Below are 22,585 nucleotides of genomic sequence, written 5' to 3' on the forward strand. Positions count from 1 at the left end.
ATGAATACTACATAATATAATGAGCGAGTGTAATCATCACAGGTAGGGGGGGGGGATGAGTGCTGATATTACTGTGACCCTCACATATATTTTACATAATAAAGACCAACTGAAGGAGATGCCGGGATCTGCAGCAGCGAGTGACTCCCAAAACCCTAGCAATATTTCATCATATTTACACTTTCATCATTATGGAAAATAAGTGGGTACATATACATATGTGTTCAATTGCCTTTATTTCTTCAAATTACTTACATTCAATCTGTCTTTGGATCAAAAATTGTTCATGCATGGATCTACATACGGAAAGCTATATCCTCAGCATTGTTTTTGACAATCTCAGGATGCTTCTGAGCTATAATCCAATTTTTAAAATAATTCTTTCACAGGTAGCCTGAATAGCAAGGGTACCTCACCTCAGCAGTGGCTGGGGCCTAGTAGACGGGTGCACGTCACGAGACCGACACCCACGAGTCATACAGCCTACTAGTCATACAGCCCATGAGTTATACAGCTCACGAGTCATACAGCCCATGTTATACAGCTCACGAGTCAGACAGCCAATTAGTTCGACACTATTTCAAGCTAACAAGACCCACGAGACCGACACATTAAGCCTCTGTTGTTTCTGTCGAACTCGTGGGCTGTTTTCACCTTGTGTCGAACTCATGGGCTTTATTTGCTGGAAGTGTTCTCGTGAGCTGTATGACTCATGGACCTGTTTCCGATGTCGAATTAGTGGGCTGTATGACTCGTGGGTGTCAGTCTAGTGGGATGACCCCCTAGTGGACCCCCTAGTTCTACTACAGGGAAAATAAAAGATTTAAAAAGAAAATGGCTGAGACTATACTTAGAGGTCCCATTTCAATGATCATCAATATGATGAGATTGCCAGATGAATACAGACGTCAATCAATTCTTTTTTTTCATTGTGATATTCATGTTAGACCAGAATTCAGTTAACACATCCTCATTCAGGATGAAGAACACCATATGTTTCAATTTGTGCAGTTGCTTAAAAGGACAAATAATTCTATACTGTTTGAGTATTGCAAACATCATTGTGTTTTTAACGAAAGCCGCTCAAGTATGTGGAAGGTGCTATAACCACGTACTCTGCTGAGTGAGAAAACGTACGAGCCAGTTTTCTTTTGAACAGGCATTGTGTTGAAATTTTGTTTGTAATTCATTCGCAAGCCAATAATTATGTATATAAAAATATCAACGTTAAAAGCATCGTGACGGAAAATGTAAACAGTACGTTCGAATGCTTCAATAATTCCTGCTGTAGATTCATTTCTAGAGGGGAAGAAACAAAGAGAAAATGAAATAAAATTCACCCTCCGTGGGAAACGTTAAGGGTGACAATGGGGAGGGAAGATCTCGCTCTGTATCACAATGGATGCCTAAGGTTAAGGTGGGTACACAGATTCGCGCTCCGAGGAGCAGACAAAAGCGCATTTTCTATTTTATTCTTCATACTATCGAAATATGTGACAAACATGTTATTGGTCTTCATCAATCGACCGTGCATTCTGTACTTGGCAGTCTGGTACCCTGTACCTCGTTCAACCTACATTGTCACTTCAATACCACAGACTCTCGATATGGATATCATAATTATGCAAAAGGGGTATAGGAATTACCCGACCACCTTCACAATAAATATATATCATATCATTTCTTTGTTTGTTTATTTGTATTTATTTCCGAATCATATAAAAAACCACATACAAAATATATAAAATGTCAAAACCATGTACATCAAAGTGAAATACGAAGGATGGTCCGAACTCAGTGATACTATCAGAATAACACTGCTCTTCCTAGGGGGTCTTTAAATTACAGTTTAACAACAACAAAAACAACAACAACAACAACAACAACAACAACAAAATGCATACTTCAGGCTTAGCAGGAAACAGAAAACAGAAACAAAAACAACAAATAAAAAAGACTTAAACTAAACAATATTCCAAGGTTATATTCATGGTTTCAAAGCAATCATATTAATAATGAATGGCAAAAAAAAGATGTTCATGGGTAAATTCGTTCAAAACAATCATAAAGTAATATTTCAAAAGATCTCAAAGTTGTAGCATTTCGTGTTTCTTTAGGTAATATGTTATAACATAAAACAGCACTGTAAAAAATGTTCTTTTGCAGCTATCTGGTCAGTTCGGCAGATTCAAATCTTAATTAGACCGTAGTGCATAATTGGAAGTTTTGAATGTGATGTTTTCAGTCAAATAATTTGGAGTAAGATTATTTAATATTTTATATACCATAGGGCATAAATATTTTCTATACCGGTATTCCAATGATTTCCACATTATTATTATTATTATTTTTTGAATAGGTTGATTGGAAACGTGAGAAAGTGGACTAACCTTCAAAATAATTCTGTCAGCTCTATTTTGAAGTTTTTGCAAGGAAACAAGAGAACTTTTTGAAGCTGACTGCCATACAACATCTCCATTATCAAAATGATGGAGGATGACAGTTTCATAAATCATATTAAGATTCGATACATTTAAAACGTGTCATAATCGTCCGAGAAACCCGATAAGCCCGCTCAATTTCTGACACATATTATTTTTTTTTTTTATGTGAGCATCCCATTTCAAATCATTGTCAATATCAATTCCAAAATAAGTTACATTTCTTACTTTATCAATTGTAATACCACTTACTTTAAGGTTGAGAGCGTCACATCTTGATAATATAGGATTATGTCGTGTGACAAGAAGCATACTTACAGTCTTATTATAATTGACCAGTAACTTGTTTTAAGCAATTGTTGAGACATCCATTTTAAACCAGATTATAAACCAGATTATAAAAAGACAAGATTTAAACCAGATTATAAAAAGACACCTAGGTTACCATGGATTTCAAAATCAATTCTTCGGTCGATTAACAGGAAAAATCGATTATATTAGACATACAAATTGGAAAAACAAATGAGCGATCAAAACATAAATACACTTCATATAAAAATACTCTATGATTTTACGTTCCAAAAAGACAAAATATAATTTTAAGCAATTGCAAAGATATAAGTTTAATATGAAAAACACTTGGAATGTTTTAAAGCAAGCTATGAATGTTTCGAGTAAACATTGATAATATCAAGTTGAATGATGAAATCATCAGTGACCATGTTCACATTGCAAATGTTTTCAATTCTTATTTTTCAAAGATAGGTGAAAATTACGCTCAAAATATTCCTGTGTCAGAGCATCATTTTACTGAATATCTAGGTCAGTGTAATCCCAAATCTGTTTATTCTACTCCAACTAATAGGAATGAGGTTATGGATTTGTATCTTCCTTTAAGAACACGAGGAGTTTTGGTTATGATGATATAGATAATTTTATTCTTAAAGGTGTTATATCTTCAGTTGCTGATCCACTTGTTCATATTTTTAATTTATCAATTTCTAATGGTGTGTTTCCTGATAAGATGAAACTGGCCAAAGTAATTCCATTATTTAAGAAGGGTGACAAATCTGAAGTAAGTAATCATCGTCCAATTTCATTTTTATCATCGTTGTCCAAAGTTTTAGAGAAACTCATTTATAAGAGAACTATCAATTTTTTGAAGTTGCATAATATTTTGACTAATTCTCAATTTGGTTTTCGAGAGAAGCATAATACAACTCATGCTCTTTTATATTTTGTTGATAAAGTAGCTCACGCAATTGATAATCACTCTCATTTAATTACTATTTTCTTGGACTTCTCCAAGGTCTTCGACACAGTTAATCACGATATTCTACTCCACAAGTTATCACATTACGGAATACGTGGGAAGGCCTTGGAGCGGTTCAAGAGTTATTTAGGAAATAGAAGACAATTTGTTACAATTAAAGACAATTATTCAGTAATAAGTGAAGTGAATTTTGGCATTCCACAAGGAAGTTTATTAGGGCCACTATTATTTATTGCTTATATTAATTATTTCTGTCAGGCATCCGATGTACTGTCCTTTATCCATTTTGCTGACGATACCAGTGTATTTTTTTGCCCACAATGATGTTTAATTTCTTGTTCAAAAAGTCAATACTGAATTACAAAAAGTGAATAATTGGGTAAGAGCCAATAAATTATCGTTGAATGCCCAAAACCGAAATATATGATTTTTAGTTATACTGTTGACATTTTGAGTACAGCTATAGTTTTGAATGATTTTCATTTAGAACGAGTTTTACATTTTAAATTCCTTGGAGTTATTGTTGACGACAAACTTTCCTGGAAGTTACATATTGATTATATATCCAACACAATGTCTCGTAATATAGGTGTTATAAATAGAATGAAATTGTATATCCCACTAAAATCATTACTTATGTTATATTCATCATTGATATTGCCTTATCTTAATTATGGTGTTTTAGTTTGGGGCAACACTCACCAGGACCTACTGGATAGAGTGTTCCTTCTACAAAAGAAAGCTCTCCGTGTCATCAGTTATCCTTTCATACCCTCCCACTCAAATATGTTATTTGCCGCTAATAAGCTGCTAAAAATTAAAGATTTAATTTGGGGCAATTTATGTATACGTACAGCAACAACTCACTCCCCTCCATTTTCGATTCTATTTTTCAAAGAAATCAATCATTCCATGACTATCCCATTCGACGTTCCAATGAATTTCACTTAACTCTTCTACGAACAATTCTTGCTAAGAACACACTTATCTATACTGGCCCAACTTATTGGAATTTTCTGAATAATGACAAAAAAAATGCACCCTCTATATTTTCATTTAAAAGGAGATTAAAGTCTTTTTTATTGCAGTGTTATGTTCCTACAGAATTGAATCAGCCTGTTGGCTCATTTTAATCTCTTTTCGAAGAATTTTGATTACCAGTAATATACTGTCACATATTTTCTCGTCCCTGTTGTCCTGTGACACTTACAGAGTAGATTCGATTCTACTTGTATTACTTCCGCATCTATTTCTCTCTATTTTTCTATATTTCCGTACCCTTTCCACGCATCCCATTATTTTTTCGATATAGTTCTGTCGAGGATCGTTGGATCTGTTTTGCCTTTCTGTCCGTTGTATTGTCTTCCTATTATGTCAGTCTTGTCTCGTTCTGTCTTGTATTTAAATCCCCCTTTATAAGTTTTGTCGTCCCAGTCTCGTTTAATGTTCATTCGCCTGTGTATTTGTGTCTGTTTTTTACTCTGTCTTCTTATTGGGCTTCCAGACTTTTTTTTCAATCTGACTTTATTCCCAATCTTTTTTTCCCTTTTTGCATCAGTTCATTTTCTATTGACATTCTGTACCTGAGGGCCCCACATTCTACAAGCATTGCCTTTTTAGTGGGTCCCCCCATTTTTTGATATTTTGTGTAATGTTATATCGTCTATATCACTTCAGTCAATTTTCATTACAACATATTTGTTACCCCAAGGTTCCACAATTATGTTTTCTCAATTTACTTTGTTTTGATTATATGCAACCCTATTCTCTGTTACCAAAGAAAGTGAAATGTTTATGCTTTTTTTTTTCGAAAAATGAAATAACGTTTGAATTGAATTGAATTGAATTGAAAATTTATCCAAAGCTTGCAATTCAGTGTTCAAAACTGATTCGATTACATTTACATCCACCATCTGCATAGAGATGCACTTGACAATAACGTGAACGAAAAACATAGATAAATCATTGATGAATATGTAGATAACAAACAACAACGGACCTAATAACAACGAGACTTGTGGCACGCCGTGGGTCAGTACCCTTTCATCTGACAGAGTATCATTTTGTCAATTCTTCTATCCGATAGAAAGCTTTTAAACCACTGGAGGGCTACACCATTTATGTCAATAGCTATTTGGGCTTTGCTCAGTGAAGATGGCAAAGGTCATTTTACGAATCTTTGATTTGTTCATTTTCTCTTTTATTATTTGATTTTTTTTTTATTCATTTTATCAGAACGAAACAAAATCCAAATCCACAACATCAGGATAATTCTTTGCAGCCTATACACGCCATATTATGATACACGAACACAAATTATGTGATACACAAACGCGCATTCTAATCATTTCCAACTTTTCATTTTCAACTTTTCATTTACATCTACATTGAACGGTTAAACATCTGAAGTTTATTTGTTTGTTTGTTTGCGGCGCAACAGAGTTGTGAGGAACAGGCCACTTAACAAAATGCATTAAATAACAAAAAACACGTTTAATGATTAAATATTAGTATCGATCCATAACCATGCAACTCATTGACTCAACTTTAGTCAAGTATGATACATGTACATCATTTTTAAGTCTCAGATTAGATGGAATATTATTTTTTGACGAAGTACGCGTTTCCCTCAAGTGATTACTTTAGGTCTAAACGTTGATTTAAAAAGGTGCAAGTAAATCTGGCGTTTAGGTTTCTTTATTACTTCCCCAGTATTTCAAACAACATACACAGTCATGTTTATACACAAACATTTTCTTTCTCTCTCTCACACACAAACACACTGTCACACATAAACATGCGGAATCTTACACATAAAGAGAAAATTAAAATACAGTGTCTGAGTATTGGTTCCATGACATTTGCTCCTATGATATGAAATATCTGCACGCTATAAGCCAAATATAAATTTTACCCACAAACATAACATAACATAATATGTTCTCCAATGACTTACAAGGTTAGGGGTGGAGTTGTGATAGGGTTTTAGATTAATTTTAGTTTGATATGAGAATTAGGATTACTATATAATTAGGGTTTTGTTTTTGGGCAGATTTTGGGTGGACGTTACGAGACTGCTGACACTCACGAGTTATACATCCCGCGAGTCATACAACCCATGAGTCATACAGCCAACGAGTTATAAAGCCCACGAGTCATATACAGCCAATGAGTTCGACACTAAGCAAACAAGGCCCACGAGACAGACACAGTAAGCCCCGTGTTGTATGTCGAACTCGTGAGCTGTTTTTACCTAGTGTCGAACTAGTGGGCCTTATTTGCCTAATGTCGAACTCATGGGCTATCATATATGTCTCGATGGATGTATGACTCATGGACCTTTTTTCAATATCGAACTAGTGGGCTGTATGACTCGTGAGTGGTATGACTCATGGATGTTGGTCTCGTGGGATGACCCCGATCGATCTCCCGCGAGCACTTTTTACATGAGGTATTTGAAAAAAAATGGTTAGGACTCAGCCAAAACTATGTTATGAATATAATAGATTCGACTATGAGCTAGATGCATGCAGGACTGTGCAACCAAAACAAGTTAATACCAGGCACATGCCAGGCTTACCACTAACAACTTTCTACTTGGCTGGTTTCAGCTGCAGCTCTGCAAATAAATGAATCCCTGTTTGACAGTCTATGGTTCGGAGGTTTTTGTAGACTGTTGATACCTGTGAACTGGCTTGCAGCAGCAAGAAATGCCCTGTCGCGCGGGTCTTTGTCTGGTGTATTTGTCTGTGCAGGAACCTTGTTCTCAACTTTAAATACATCAGGTTTTGATTGATCGGGCATTGAATAGTAATAATAATGGCTCACTCACAGACAGCACAATCTGTTTCGTTGCAAGACTCAAGCGACTATTGGAAATACGTTGTTTTGCTGAGCAATTTTGTCATATTATTTTTCGATGCCGGGCTGGCTAAATCTTTTGGAGTGCTGATAGAAGATACGGTCTCTCGCTTCGACAGTGACTACAAGACAATCGCCTTCATATGCAGTTTGCCTTCAGCACTCTGTACCATTCTTTGTACGTATCGTTCAAACATCAATATTTCTATTTCCCGTTGAGTTTGTCAACTTTGGCTACCTTTTCGATATCTACATGTCGGTCCTTCCCGTAACTATATTGTTTGGTTTAGAGTTGCCTTTTCGATCCCCATGTTTTCATCGTAATTTTTCATTCTACAAGAAATTGAAATATTAGCAGCATGAAATCATATTGAAGCTATCTCATGAAGAACAAATAAATATTGATATGTGTGGTTTTTTTTTTTTTAAAGAGAATCAATGACATGAACAATGACGCGGTCATCATTGGTGATTTAACTATGATATCTCAGATCGAACTTTACGACAGTCAAATTATCTTATTTTAATTTGATATATTTGTTGATATTATTGTGAAAGAAGTCTTTAGTGAACCAACCATAGGGAAGGGGAATATGCGACTTTAACATTAGGTGACATTATTATCAGGCCTACAAAAGATCCTGACAGAATAAGACTGAGAGGGGTTATACTATAGTGATCATTATTTAGTCCATTACACATGGGGATCGCAACAAAGATAAGAAATAGGCCTAAGGTCCCAAAACCAGAATTAGTATACCATGGTATGTAACGGGAAGAGGAAGCATATGGAACCATCCGTTCGAACTGAAAACGTAAATGATGCCTATGGTTATTTTGAAAATAAGTTAATGGCTATTGTTGACAAAATGACGTGTTCCTATTGAAAAAAAAAATCAGAGTAAGAAAGAAAAGGTGGAAAATGTGGTGTAGGCCTACCCCACTAACCTAGGACACCTGGGTCCGCGTCACCCGAGGACACGGAGATCAACGTTACCCTAACCCTAAACTCTTGCCCTTACCCTAAAACCACCTAAATCTAATCATATTACTTAATATACATATCACTTGGATTTTTGAACTCTTGTCAAAAAAGTGCACATGGATGAATGGCAAGGATGATATTAGAGTTGATTCATTTGAGAAATATACAAAAGAAAACAGCATAAGAGAATGAAAGAAGTTGACGACTGGACTGAACAACGTTACGAAGTAAGATCACAAGAAGTAAGAAAGGCATATTTTCAGTGTATTACTAAGACTGTCGAAACAAACGACAGAAATTCTCACAAGGTATGGAAATCAGAAAAGTATGTTATGTGACAGAGGAAAAGAGATCAAGACTCAGCGTATTTACAAGATGAGTATGGTGTTAATGGTTTGTGTTTATGGTGTTAATGATTTCAGAGAAGTTGCAGATCGATTAAAATGTGTTTTTAGTGAAGTTGGTCAAACTATCCAGAGCAGCGTCACACATGTATAATGGACACATTAGATATAAGATGAGAGTGAACCAAAAAAGAAAACATTCTTTTTTAGCCAATTTCTGAAACAGATATATAGGAAGTTTTAAGAGCTTACCCCAACAACAATAAATCAGATTATTCATATATATATAATATATATATATATATATATATATCCATTCAGACTGATAAAAATCCCCAACTTCTCTGAAACGCTTAAAAATCATTCCAGTTTACAAAAGAGGAAAGAAGGCAAACTTTAACAAATAATGATTATAGGCTAATCTCTCTCTTTTTTGCCGATCATTTTGAATATTATGCTTGAAAAGAGTGTATCTAAATTATAATCAAATCCATTCTTATTTGCATACTGTTAAAGTCATTAACAAAAAAAGAAAAAAAAACTGTCAGGTTTTCGTCCATAATACTAAGTATTCAACGATGACCACGCTATTGAAAGTTACAGAAAACTGGCTCTCCTGTATGGATGTTAGCAAAACTACAGGCATTGTCAGTACGGACTAAAAAAAAAGGCCTTTGACACAATGAACCACGTAATACTCGTAAATAAGCCACGAATGACTGGTATGGACTACAGACTTTAGCGGTAGCATAAGTATAATACATACCGAATGAATAGTTTTCAATGAAATCACTTTGGCGCAAGATGTGGAGTACCGCAGGGGTCCAGTCATGGCCTGTTATTGTTCACAATCTATATGAGATATCAAATTATGAATTATTTTCCTGTTACTGTTCACGTCGTTCATCGGTTGCATAATTGGATATATGCTGACGACATGTGTTTTAACGTGTCACGTCAGAATGTGTGTATAGAGGCAAATGAATACCCTGCTATGGCGGGATTATGTAAATGACCTGTCAAAAATTTGTATTTGTTAGGAAGAATAGGTCATAGAAAGTTTACATAGGTTGTAACAGCAATTATATTTTATAATTTAGTCAAAGAAAACCTTGATTATTGTAATGTCATATGGTCCAACATTAAACACAATTGAGATATTCAACGGAGTTTTATACTGACGTATTCATATTGATACACTTGAGATGAGAAGAAATAAATGTATTATTAAGAATGTACAAAATCGCTTTCAACTTTATCCCTTGATATATTAGTCATGTATCTGAGTTGAAAATTGTTGATAACAATCTAAGAAATTCAACATTTTTACATATTACAGTTACATACTGTAACTGCTTCAAGTAACGGAATCAATGATTGGGGATATTAAACATGCATCCGTAAGTTATATAGTCTGATACTAAAGTCAGATGTTGGATCTAGCCTTGGTTTAAGGTCCGCCCGATTTTTTGTTGTTGTTGATGATGTTACCCTGTTTCGAAGGTGCTGAATCCGAATCTGGATGATGCAACTCTTGCATCTTTGTGGGTTTTGAGATATTCAAGATGGCCATCAATCTGATATCCCTATACATTCTTTTAAATGGTCAAAATTGAGGCGAAATATGGTTTAATCTATTTCGAGGGTGCTGAACCCGAATTAAAGGGATGGTACAGTATTGGTGGAGATGAGAATTGGGCTTTTAACTTTTTTGCGAGATACCAAGAAAACACTTATGATATAGCACAGAGCATACCATTTTAAGAGGAATTCAAAGTTTATTTGATGAAAATCGGGTTTGGAATGACTGAAACATCCAATAACAAAGTAAAACAAAGATTTATTAGAATCTCTCTTTTTTGGATATCTCAGCCATATCAAAACCAATTTTTATCAAATAAATGTTGAATTCCTCATAGAATTACATGCTCTTTCATATTTCATAACAGGTGTCACATTATCTCACCAAAATATGTTAGAAACCTGAAATTAGGTCTCAACCAAAACTATACAATCCCTTTAAATGATGCAACTCTTGACGGCCACTTTGGAGACCATCTTATCTAAACTCATTTTGCTAGTGGTTTGTTCTAATTCGCATTTGTTTACTCCTTCATTTTTGCTTAAGTATGGTATTGAGATAGAAAATTGGTTGGGTAAGAATGTCATAGTAACACGAGTAAACTCGATTATATATATATATATATATATATATATATATATAATCTTTTTTTTAATTTATTTTTTTTTTCTGTGGAACCACGTGTAAAATATAGGTTGTCAAGTTCGTATGTTTGGAACGAAAGAGTGACCTTGGTCAAAAGATTTCATGTTTAAGGCTTTCCTTTTTTTTTTTTTTAAAGACAAACGAATTAACGGTCACAAATTTCACATTCGGGTGTAAGCATTTAACTTCATATTTCTGCTGTTAATAGGGCCACTGGCTCAAAATCACAACCTCTAGATCCCTCCACTGAAGAAACTGAAGGATCTTAGAAGATATTGATATGTTTGTGATGAACTGACAATTTGAGTGTGATACCGCGATAAGGTTCGACCTTGTACCACGTTTATGTTATATAAGCCTACTCGCATTCAATATTCGAGGTTCCAGTACTTCGCGATACGAGTCTATAGACCTATCAAAACTTCCACACTCGAGCCTCTGGATCAAAGGAGTCAACTGTCTGACGTATTTACTGATTTTAAACTGAAACTGAGTTTACGTAATTACAATTTTTATTCATAAGAAGTTATGAACACATATAAACTGACCAATGACAGACAAACGATTGTCATCTCCACGCCCTACGACATATCGTCCAATAAATTTGACCAAAATGTCGACCAGCGGAGTTGCTGCATCATAAGGGAGGTCCGAAATAATTCCTCAACAGCACTGCTTGATCGAAATTTGAATGACAGAATTTCGGGGATGTTTTGTGTAACCCATAAGTAAGCATATGCGGGTAGTCTCTTTTATCTCACTGGTTTCTTTCTTCCTTTAACACTGTTCACTATCAGGCCCGTTCGTCTTTTTACTGATGAAGCTCGTACAACCAAGACTGCTAGTCATCAGTGGTAGCTTCATGTGCGCCGTACCCTTGATGTGTGTGCCGCTGGTCCGGACCCTACCCCTCCTCGGCTTCCTCTTCGCTTTAACAGGTCAACCCTTAACTGAATCCCCAAGACTAATTGTATGGGGTCCTCAGGTTTCCGTAGCTAACATAGGGCCAACTGATTTTTAACTTTGTTTTAGGGAATCACAGCAGCAGCTATACTATTCATTCTGACTCTGACGCCGTCAGCGTATGATGCGTCTAATCACGGAGTAGCTCATTTTATGATGTAATCAAGGGCTTCGCACTCCCTGGTCCATCACAGCTGGGCTACGAAAAGGTGTGTGTGTGGGGGGGGGGGGGATGGATCGAGGGATCGGGCTGCAGCACATACGTGTAGTGTTATTATATAGTAGTATGTATAGTAAGAATTCCGTCTCCAGACATTATACTCATATAAAGTCGAGGTGCCAGATAGCTGATAAACACAGCGATATGGGGATCAACAAATTTGGAAGTTTCACTATCACATCTGTCTCACATGTCTTGTAATACATGTATCATGCATCAAGAACTTAGAAGTATTCTAGTTTTCATAGACTGTGTATACGGATGACATGAAATTACTCTTCTGTTTTCCTGTCTTTGCTAAAAGGATTTGGAATGTCCATCGTCTTTCTCAATATCACCATAACTCTCAACGAGTACTTCACGAAGTCATTCATCTTCTTCAAGACCCTGAGCAATTTGGGATTAACTGTCGGGGCATTTTGTTTGCCAGTCATAGTGGAGTGGTCATTAACAGCCTACGGATATAACGGTGCTTTTCTCATCCTTGGAGGAATGTGCTTACACACTGTTGCCTGTGCCTTGACGATCCGTCCACCAAGAGACGGTAAGACGCTCCAAGTGCACCCCACTGCCACAAAAGAAAACAATAGTCTCCTGAAGAGCGTTGACAACCAGTCAACCACAGCTTCTGCCTCTGAAAAACGACCAGATTTCAAAAAGATTTCAGCTGATTCAAGGGGCGGTGACATGGAATCTTCACGAGATTCTTCCCTTCGAATTAGACTGAAATCATGCGTGTATTTTGCAGAACCTCTTTTCGCCTTGGTAACTCCGTGTTTCATCTTCGGTTATTTCTTCATGTACGCGTGGGTGCTGTTTTTAATACCCGCGGCGGAGTCTCTTGGTATTGAGCGTTCGCGTGCTGTGTATCTCGCGAGTATCGCTGGCTTTGGAGGTGTACTCGGAAAACTTGGAACGTTGATTGCAATATACGCAAGGTTTGACTTGACCCTGGTCTATATAATCTGCTGTTCAGTTTGCGATGTCACCATTTTCATCACTTCAATGAACGACACCTATTTGTACCAATCGCTAATGGCGTTCACTCAAGGTCTCACTGTCTTCGTATTTGATTCAATTGGAGGCGTGATGACAAAGTTAACTGTCGAAAATGAAGAAAACTTTCCGACTGCCTTTTCCCTTACGGAATTTGCGTGTGGCATTGGCACTCTGATCGGCGACGTTTTATTAGGTATCTGTATGATGTCGATGTTCGAAATATAAGATGTACTACAACGCATCAGGGCAATTACCCCCCGAAGACAATTACCCCCGGTTAAATACTGGTTAGTGATAAGGTAAGAGTAAAGATTAGGGTAAGGATCATAAGTTTAGAGTTAGAGTTTGGGTTATGGTTAGGGTTAAGGTTAAGGTTCAGGGTTAAGATTAGGGTATGGGTCACGGGAAGGGTCTGGGGGTAATTGTCCAGGGGGTAATAGCCCTAAAACCCTATGTAACGTTTCTAGTAGTATACATAGAACTGTATTTCTTCAGCTGAATGCGCTGATGTACATCAGATTTATTCTTGCCATATCACCAAATGATTGCCAAGTAAGGTGAAACACGTTCTACCTATAATGTGGAAATATATAAGATATTTTAAGAAGAAAATGACGTGTAAACAATACTAAAGCTGTTTTTTTTGTGTGTGTGTGTGGTAAAAGAAAACTATAGACATGTCATGATTAGTATTCTGAACCGCAGTTTGTTCGGGTGCACGTCACGAGACCGACACCCACGAGTCATAAAGCCCGCGAGTTATACAGCCCACGAGCCATACGGCCCACGAGTCATGGAGCCCACTAGTTATACAACCTACAAGTTCGACACTAGATGCACAAAGCCCACGAGTTCGACATCAAATAAAATACTAGTAGACCCACGTGTTATACAGCCCATGAATTCGACACAAGGCAATTAAAGCCCGTGAGTTCGACACCGCACTAAAAAGGCTCACGAGACCGACACTAGACAAAGAAGGCCCACGAGACTGATAGGATGAACAGCGCCATCAATAAACCAATTCAGTTTGCGTAATTGTAAGTGCTCCGATAATGGCATGAGAAATGAGTGATGGGAAAGGAGGAGTTGCTAAGGTGTTACCGCCGTCATTTTCCCTCCCTCACCCCTGAAATTTTCAGTACCTTTATTTGTGTGTGCGTGTGTTAGTGTTGCGCAAAAATTGATAAATTCATTAAAACTGCGCATTAGATCTTTCCACTTCAATTCCAAAAATACAAAAGCACCGTCGTTTGCTTATTAACCCCTTGACCTTTTTAGGTATTCTTGCCCCTGCCCCCCCCCCCCCCTTAAAAAAAAAATAAATCTGTGTACGGTCATGGTAAATTGGTAATTACAGTCTAGTGGGATCTTCAAAGAAAATATGACGAAGAAAATAGAGAAAAAGACAAAAACTATACATTGCCTCGTTACAACAATTTATGGTGTGCTAGCTTATAACAGTTCTTTATGGGAAAAACTTTGTTGCAGCCCATTTTCATTTATTTATTTTTTTTTAATTTCTTTTTGGGAGGTGGAGGAATGTACCCCCCAAACCGTTCTGTCCCATCCTGCAGAACATACACTCACTCAGAAACAAAAAGTGAAATGATATGCATATTCAGATCAGCCTACTATAAAGACGCCCAGTTCTGAAATAAAATTTACAAGGAAGACAATATAAAAAAAGTGGTCCATGTCGCAGCGCACCTCGACTTCACGTGATCTGGAGGGGCCGTAGTCATTAGCGAAGGTGTGGATTTATTATGAATTCACAGCAATTAACGTAATCAAGGTATCAAGGTGTAAATCAAGGTATCAATCTATCAAGGTTTTTTTGTTGATTCAGGAAAAGAAGATGCATCTATGAAAACAGCTATTTATTCTTTCAAAAATTTACCGTTTTAAGAAGAATATTTATATTACAAACACAAGCTATAAACGAGGAGGCTTTTGGAGAAACGACTTTTGGCATGACAAAACTTATTTTATTTATGGATTAACGAACTTTTGGAATGACGAACCTTGAGAATAATGTCACCCAAAACAACAACAACAACAACAACAACAATAACAACAAAACAAACAAGAAAAAAACTTTATGATGAACTCTCTTTCATTTCGGATTAACGAACATCTAGGCATGTGGAATTTGTTTTAGTCAGAATACTAGTAACAAACCTTCGATTTACACCATCGAATCCCGAGAGGGTTGTTTGTTTGTTTGTTTGTTTGTTTGTTTGTTTTTCTTTGTATGAGTTATAATTGTTGTCATCATCAAATCAGATACCCTTAACTTCACTAAATATAGTTGTATTGTTGACGGGAGAGATACCATCTGGAACTCGTCATCTGCACAAAATCAAGAAGACATCTTGCGGAACGTTGTCAATTCGAGAGAGAAACAAGAACTAAATGTTTTGCATTGTGTTGTCAATGTAAGAGTCAGTCGTATAGTTAGCGATTCAAACTCGTTCACAAATTTTGCATCAGATGCAAACAACCATATAATGAACAGAGGGCTTAAGAGAGTTCCAAACAATTTTATACTCTACCTTTAAACGTACAAATTGTGATTATCAAAAAGTGTGATAAAAGCATGTGGACCATGTAGCATCATTATTAAACCACACAACTCTGGCTTCGGTGCTGGACGAATTGAATTACAGTAAATGAAAACAGAATAAGATATTCGAATTAATGTGTCACAAAGATGCAGTATCATGAGGAGGGTATATTCCTTTATATCTAACGCCAATTACCCTCAGTTCCTCTATAATCATATAACTCCTTGTATTTCGTTTTCGACAAATTGCTGCATAACCTTTTGATCTTGATTTCCTGTCCTGGTAACCAAATGCTAAAAAGAAAGATGATTTTTGTGACATTTACTTTGCCGTTTATCAACTATTCCCTCACATCGTTTAAACATCAAGGTCACATCTACGATGTCACACAGTCGTACAGGGCAGTCTTCAATACGATGGGACTGGCATTACTCTCCGTGATCGTCATCCTTGTCGCAGTCTTCATCATCCGAAGAGCTAAAAGAAACCCATCGAACAGCGACTCTTCCCAGAGTTAACAGCATTCTGAAGTGTTCTTTCCTATGGTTGTATGAGGTGTGTAATTCTTGAAAAATCAAACTGTTGTCTAAAGGAAACCAAATCTTTTCTGCGAGTTAATTTCATCGTAGATTTTAATAGGCTTGAACGGATAATTGACAATATCAGGAAAATCATGAGGGAAGTAAGAATAGCTTCTTCAAGAAATCGACGGTAATCATTGAACTACGGACATTATTGTCGATGATCCTATCGAACTTGTGCCAATATTGATATCATTCTTGTACACTCGTTTCCACGTACCTAATACATTTTGTCAAATGAAGAACACTTCCGACTGGGGAATTTTGATCCCATAAAGAAAAAACATTATCTACCGTTCATCACAAGAATATGGGGAAAGCCGCAATTGTAAACATGGTTTGCTGTTGTACCTACAGCATTTCTCGCCCAACTTTGTGCCACCGTTCACTCCTTCATTTAAATACGTTTAACTATTTGTTAAAAGTGTAAATTGACACAATGATTTAAGTTTCCCCTAGATATCAATAATGCTATAAATTCAACTGCTTTACCAGCATGGCGATTTACATCACATTTAGAGATCAGCAGTTCAGTGGCCTATCTAGGGAAAACGGCGCCCGGGGCAAGCGCGAAAATTGCGCCCCTAATTTCCGGAAAAGACTGGTGTACAACCCTAACCCCATCCCGGTAGGGACTTTAAAAAAAAGTCCACATGATATAGAGGTCTTTTGAGGGTGATTTAAATGTAATAAATTTTGATAAATTTTGGCGAGCGAGCCGAAATTTTTTGTATTTCAGTTTGCAAAACATGGAATTCTTGTCATTTTTTGCTTATTAAATCTTACAGTTCTTATCAAGATATAGTGACGGCCTTATAGATAACAATTTATACCAACAAACTGAGGACTTGAAAAAATACTCTAAATTAGTACGAGCGAGTGAGCCGAAATTTGTATATTTCCGAGTCATCATTACGTTTTGTTCTTATCTTGTTTGATTTGGTTTTTTGCCCCCCCCCCCTTCGAAACCGTTGGCGCCCTCTCTTGATCCAATCGGCGATCGCTTCAGAACGAAAGAAATTGCAGCCGCTGCTCCGTGTAACATTTTGCCTGCTAAATATAAAATGACATGTGTGAACACAATAGACATTGTAATTTTGTCCGCGTCATCATCACGTTTTGTTGTTATCTTTTTTTGGGGGGATAAATTTTGGCCAGCGAGCGCAGCGAGCGAACCGAACATTTTTGTATTTCAGCTTACAAAACATGGAATTCTTGTCATTTTTTCCTTATTAAATCTTACAATTCTAATCAAGATATAGTGACGGCCTTATAGATAACAATATTTTTACCAATAAACTGAGGACTTTGAAAAATACTCAAAATTAGTACGCGCGAGTGAGCCGAAATTTGTTTATTTCCGCGTCATCATCACGTTTTGTTCTTATCTCTTTTTTTTTTTTGATAAATTTTGGCGAGCGAGCGCAGCGAGCGAGCCGAAAATTGTTTTATTTCAGCTTACAAAACATGGAATTCTTGTCATTTTTTCCTTATTAAATCTTACAATTCTAATCAAGATATAGTGACGGCCTTATAGATAACGATTTATACCAACAAACTGAGGACTTGAAAAAATACTCTAAATTAGTACGAGCGAGTGAGCCGAAATTTGTATATTTTCGCGTCATCATTACGTTTTGTTCTTATTTTGTTTGATCTGTTTTTTTTTTTTTGCGCCCTCCCCCCCCCCCCGTATGTTCGAAACCGTTGGCACCCTCTTTTGATCCAATCGGCGATCGCTTCAGAACGAAAGAAATTGCAGCCGCTGCTCTGTGTAACATTTTGCCTGCTAAATATAAAATGATATGTGTGAACACAAAAGACTTTGTCATTTTGTCCGCGTCATCATCACGTTTTGTTCTTATTTTTTACGTATTTCCGCTTGATGTTGTGTCGATATCATATTCTTTACTCTTATTTCTCATACTTTTGGGCATTGAATTATTTAGCCACTTCTACATTTTTACTTCCTTGCCCGCTCCTCTCCATCTTGCCATATTCGTTCTTCTGTATACGCGTATTATCTCCTTACCTGTTGTGCAATACTATCTCATTGTGCAATACTATATCTCATTTTATTGATGCTCAGGTCTGATGTGTATAACATCCTCTCTTTTTTTTTTTCACGTGTGCTTATGCTATCAGTGTCATTTCAATTCCATTTTAGGAGTCTGATGCAAAGCAACCGTATGTATCACCCTTCGAGCTGCTGGATTGTTATTTTATATTTGCACAACAAACCACATTGAATTCAATTGAATTGAATTGAATACCTGTACGCAACAATTTGTATATGATGTTGAGTATATAACAATTTATATATGATGTTGAGTGTAGCATTTTGAGTATTATATTTTGAGTGTAGCATGTTGAGTATATAACAATTTATATATGATGTTGAGTGTAGCATTTTTTTTCAACCTAATTTGATACATCATAATGATGTATCTCTGAATGATTTTATTTTTTTTTTCAAGGTATTACATTGAATGATTGAGTGTTTTGTATTGTTTAGTTTTGGATAGGTTAAACAAATCTGATTATGATCGTCCCCCATAAGTAAATCAGGTATTTGAACAATGTATCCTCATGATAAGAATCGATAGGCACTGTTACACCCTGAATTAAAATCAAGGAATATTATGTCGCAATTATGCTTTGAGATTGGAATATCTTTTCTATTTTTGTTTTTTCTTATGGTCGAAGTTTGACTTTGCTCTTTTTTTTCTCTTTGTGCAAAGTGTTATTTCCTTTATATTTTATCTTATGGCCCAATTTATTTATCAATTTAAAGAGTTGATCAGTAACCACGTTCCGATATACAAACGACCATGCTCAATATCTTCATCAATACCCTGACTTGCAATCGATTGTGGATTTTTTTTGTATCTATCTTCTGAGGTTAGAATATTCTTAATTTGCTGTTGTTTGTTGTTTTATCTAATTATTATTGTCGACATTTTTTTTTATTTTGCTTTTTTGTTTTGTTTTGTAAAGTGTTATATTGTTTATTTTATCGTATGGCTCGATGTATTAATCAAGTTAAATGGTTACTCAGTAACCACGTTCTGATTTGCAACCGATCATATTTTAATGTTACTATCAAAACCTGAAGAATCCGCCACACCTCTAGAATCCCTCCAAGTGGAAATGGGAGAACTCCCCTTATGCATCAGAAGAAAGATGCTGACTACAAAATACAACGCGTCTTTGACGAGAACTGCAAACCATCCGGTATCCCAAAACACAAAAAACTGCTGGCAATACGAGTATATGAAAGAGAACAAATCACGTAAACCTTTCGGACTTTGAATTCAAAACACAAATATCACAACAACACTCGAACCACTCACTCCCCCAGAAATCCCTTTCTGGCATTTAAGCGAAATCAAAATCTCCTTAGAGCTTACTGAGTGGCTCGATAAAGACGACAGCCCCTTAATATAAAAACAACGGAGCCTAGAACTGATCAATACTAAATGGAAACAGCAACTTCACATATTTACTGACGGATCCAAATTGCCAAATAAAGGCAATTCAGCTGCCGCCTTCTACGTACCATCACTTCGTTATTCCCAATGTAAAAGATTACGTGATCACACATCATCATATCGAGCAGAACTATCTGCAATTATCCTCGCCCTAACCTGGCTTGAGCAATTGGACCTCCACACAGGAGCTGTCATATTCAGCGATTCGCTGAGCTCACTTAAAGCCATAAAATCACAACCATACGACGAAAACATATCACCGAAATCATGACAATTGCCACTCGTCTAGAACATAAAGGCACGGACATCTCACTCGAATGGATTCCCTCACACTGTGGAATTCACGGTAATGAAGTCGCTGATTCCCGAGCTAAAGAAGCTTTGACGAAATCTATTGAAATTTACAATGGTCTTAGTTTCTCAGAGATAAAGTCGGTTATTGTAACGAAGCATAAAACAGAATGGCAAAGTAAATGGAATAACTCAACCTCCCCTCTAAAAACCATCCAATTATCCGTAAATCTTCAGCCATTCATATGTCATCTTCCTAGACAACATGAAATGATTATACATAGGTTGAGAATGGGCTGTCTCGGCCTGAACTCAGATTTAGTAAAAATAGCAAAACACCCCACAGGAAATTGCCCCTATTGCCCCACTCCTGAAACAGTTAAACATTTTTTAACAGAATGCCCAAAATACACAATAGAAAGAGCCATGTTGATGGCAGAAACCAACACAAATCGTGATTCTGATATCCCAAAACTCCTGTCTCAAAATCGAAATATCCAAAATTCTATAATCACATTTGTGTACAGGACAAATCGACTGAGCCAAGTATAAATTTCATGAACCCAAAAGATTATAATGTAGTATTCATTAAAATTGAAGTGTAAAGTAGAAATATTAATTTTGTAAAATTTGTAATACAGTAAATTATATTATGTGAATGTGTATTTGTAAGAGTTTCAGGTATATGTATACATGAGTATGTGTATTATACATGTATATATATATATATATATATATATATATATATATATATATATATACATATGGGCATATGCATATTATACGCCGTAGTATGTGAAGTATTATTGTATATTTAGAAGATTAGTACAGATGTTTTATTATGTATTAGAATTCTTTGAAGGTATTTCACCAGTGCACCTATTTTCATCATTTGCACTCTTGATTTTGCCCACAAATGTTCGCTTTAACAAACAAATAAAAAAAAAAAGATAAATAAAATGAATATAATTATTTGTATTTGGTTTATGCCGGAAAATAGACTTGTTCTCCACACACCCAGGCATAGCGGTCGCCACCCGACTTTTCTTGAGTTACCTAGGGCGTACGCCTGAGAAGCCTGCGAAACGCACCTCGCCGGGTTGGTAAGATAGACTTGAGGGTGGCAACGTGGCCGTTTTGACTGAGTGAGGACAACAATAAAATTGTGTAATTATAAAATTGTATGATTGGAAATAAAAATGTATATATTATGATAAAATCTTGAAATTGTTGAATTTAGATACTGATAATGAAAATTATAGAAAAAATATATAGTCTGGCAAAAATAGTCAAAATTATGACTGATTGCCATTAAACCCAAAACAACAACAACAACAACTCAATGTTCCATCGATCGTAAAATATCTAACTAAAATTTTCCTAAGAGATAGAACTACCGTTATTTTGTTGTTGATTTTTTCTTCTAATTTCTAAGTATTGAAATCTGTTTATTTCAGTATAGTATAGTGTTATACTTTTTCCAGCTTTTTTTTAAATAAATTATACGATTTATAAAGTTAGTAATCAAAAATGTATGTTTAAATAATATATATTTTCGCATTTATATAATCTCTGTTTGTAATGTAATTGATATTTGTTTTTATCTAAATAATAGTTGCAATGTTATTACATTGAAAATATGCTGTAACCCTGATATTACACACAAAGTCCGTGTTTATCTTGATTTTTCTGTTTGTAATAGATTAGGACATTTTCATAATTTGCCTCTTAGGCAATAAAAGATTGGGATATAGTTATGATCGATTTAGTAAGAAACATCAGTATCATTTTTCTTTCTTTTTTTAATATCCTTCTTTTTTCCCTGTCCCATGATAATTTTGATTTTATGAGATTCAATTACAAGCATTTTTCAACATTTTTTTCCTTTCGTTTGTTCCAGGAAAGATCTGTTATTCATAATGGTATATAATAATGGTACACTAAAATTTTTCCCTGTGATAGTTTGATAGGTAATGGAAGTATCAATGAAATTAGCGAACGGTACAAAGAGTGTAGTTTGAACATAAGGTTATTTTACTCCTGCGCTCCTTTGGAGAGACCGATGTGACTCCTTAAAATGATAGATGTGTAAGTCCCCTTATGACGTTGGTATGTATGAGTATGTGTGTACGTCTGTATATGAACGTATGTGTGTGTGTTTGCGTGTATGTTTGTGTATGTGTATTAAAGTATGCATGTGTTTGTATATACCATGTGTGTGTGTGTGTGTACACTCTTTCTTTTCATCCCCTCTTCTTCTTTCAACAGGACAGTAGATTTCTCATTACAGGACGTGCGGAATGGTTTTGTTACGACCGTCAGGGTCTTCCAGCGTTAAATCG

General features: G+C 35.9%; 1 protein-coding gene across 1 annotated transcript; it reads left to right on the forward strand.

Moving 5' to 3' along the window:
* The first annotated feature begins 7,533 nt into the window (after positions 1-7,533).
* LOC140244878 (monocarboxylate transporter 7-like) lies at positions 7,534-22,581 on the forward strand. Its single transcript, XM_072324490.1, has 4 exons — positions 7,534-7,753; positions 11,929-12,069; positions 12,619-13,252; positions 22,512-22,581. Exons 1-4 carry the CDS (start codon positions 7,534-7,536, stop codon positions 22,579-22,581), a joined length of 1,065 nt encoding a protein of 354 aa, XP_072180591.1.
* The last annotated feature ends 4 nt before the right edge of the window (positions 22,582-22,585 follow it).

This window comes from Diadema setosum, chromosome 2 (genome assembly GCF_964275005.1).
Source record: "Diadema setosum chromosome 2, eeDiaSeto1, whole genome shotgun sequence".
Classification (NCBI taxonomy): domain Eukaryota; kingdom Metazoa; phylum Echinodermata; class Echinoidea; order Diadematoida; family Diadematidae; genus Diadema; species Diadema setosum.

Coding starts and splice junctions, on each gene's coding strand:
- LOC140244878 (XM_072324490.1), top strand. CDS start 7,534: ATGGCTCACTCACAGACAGCACAATCTGTTTCGTTGCAAGACTCAAGC. Junction 7,754..11,928: donor AGCACTCTGTACCATTCTTT/GTACGTATCGTT, acceptor GTTCACTATCAG/GCCCGTTCGTCTTTTTACTG. Junction 12,070..12,618: donor CTTCCTCTTCGCTTTAACAG/GTCAACCCTTAA, acceptor CTTTGCTAAAAG/GATTTGGAATGTCCATCGTC.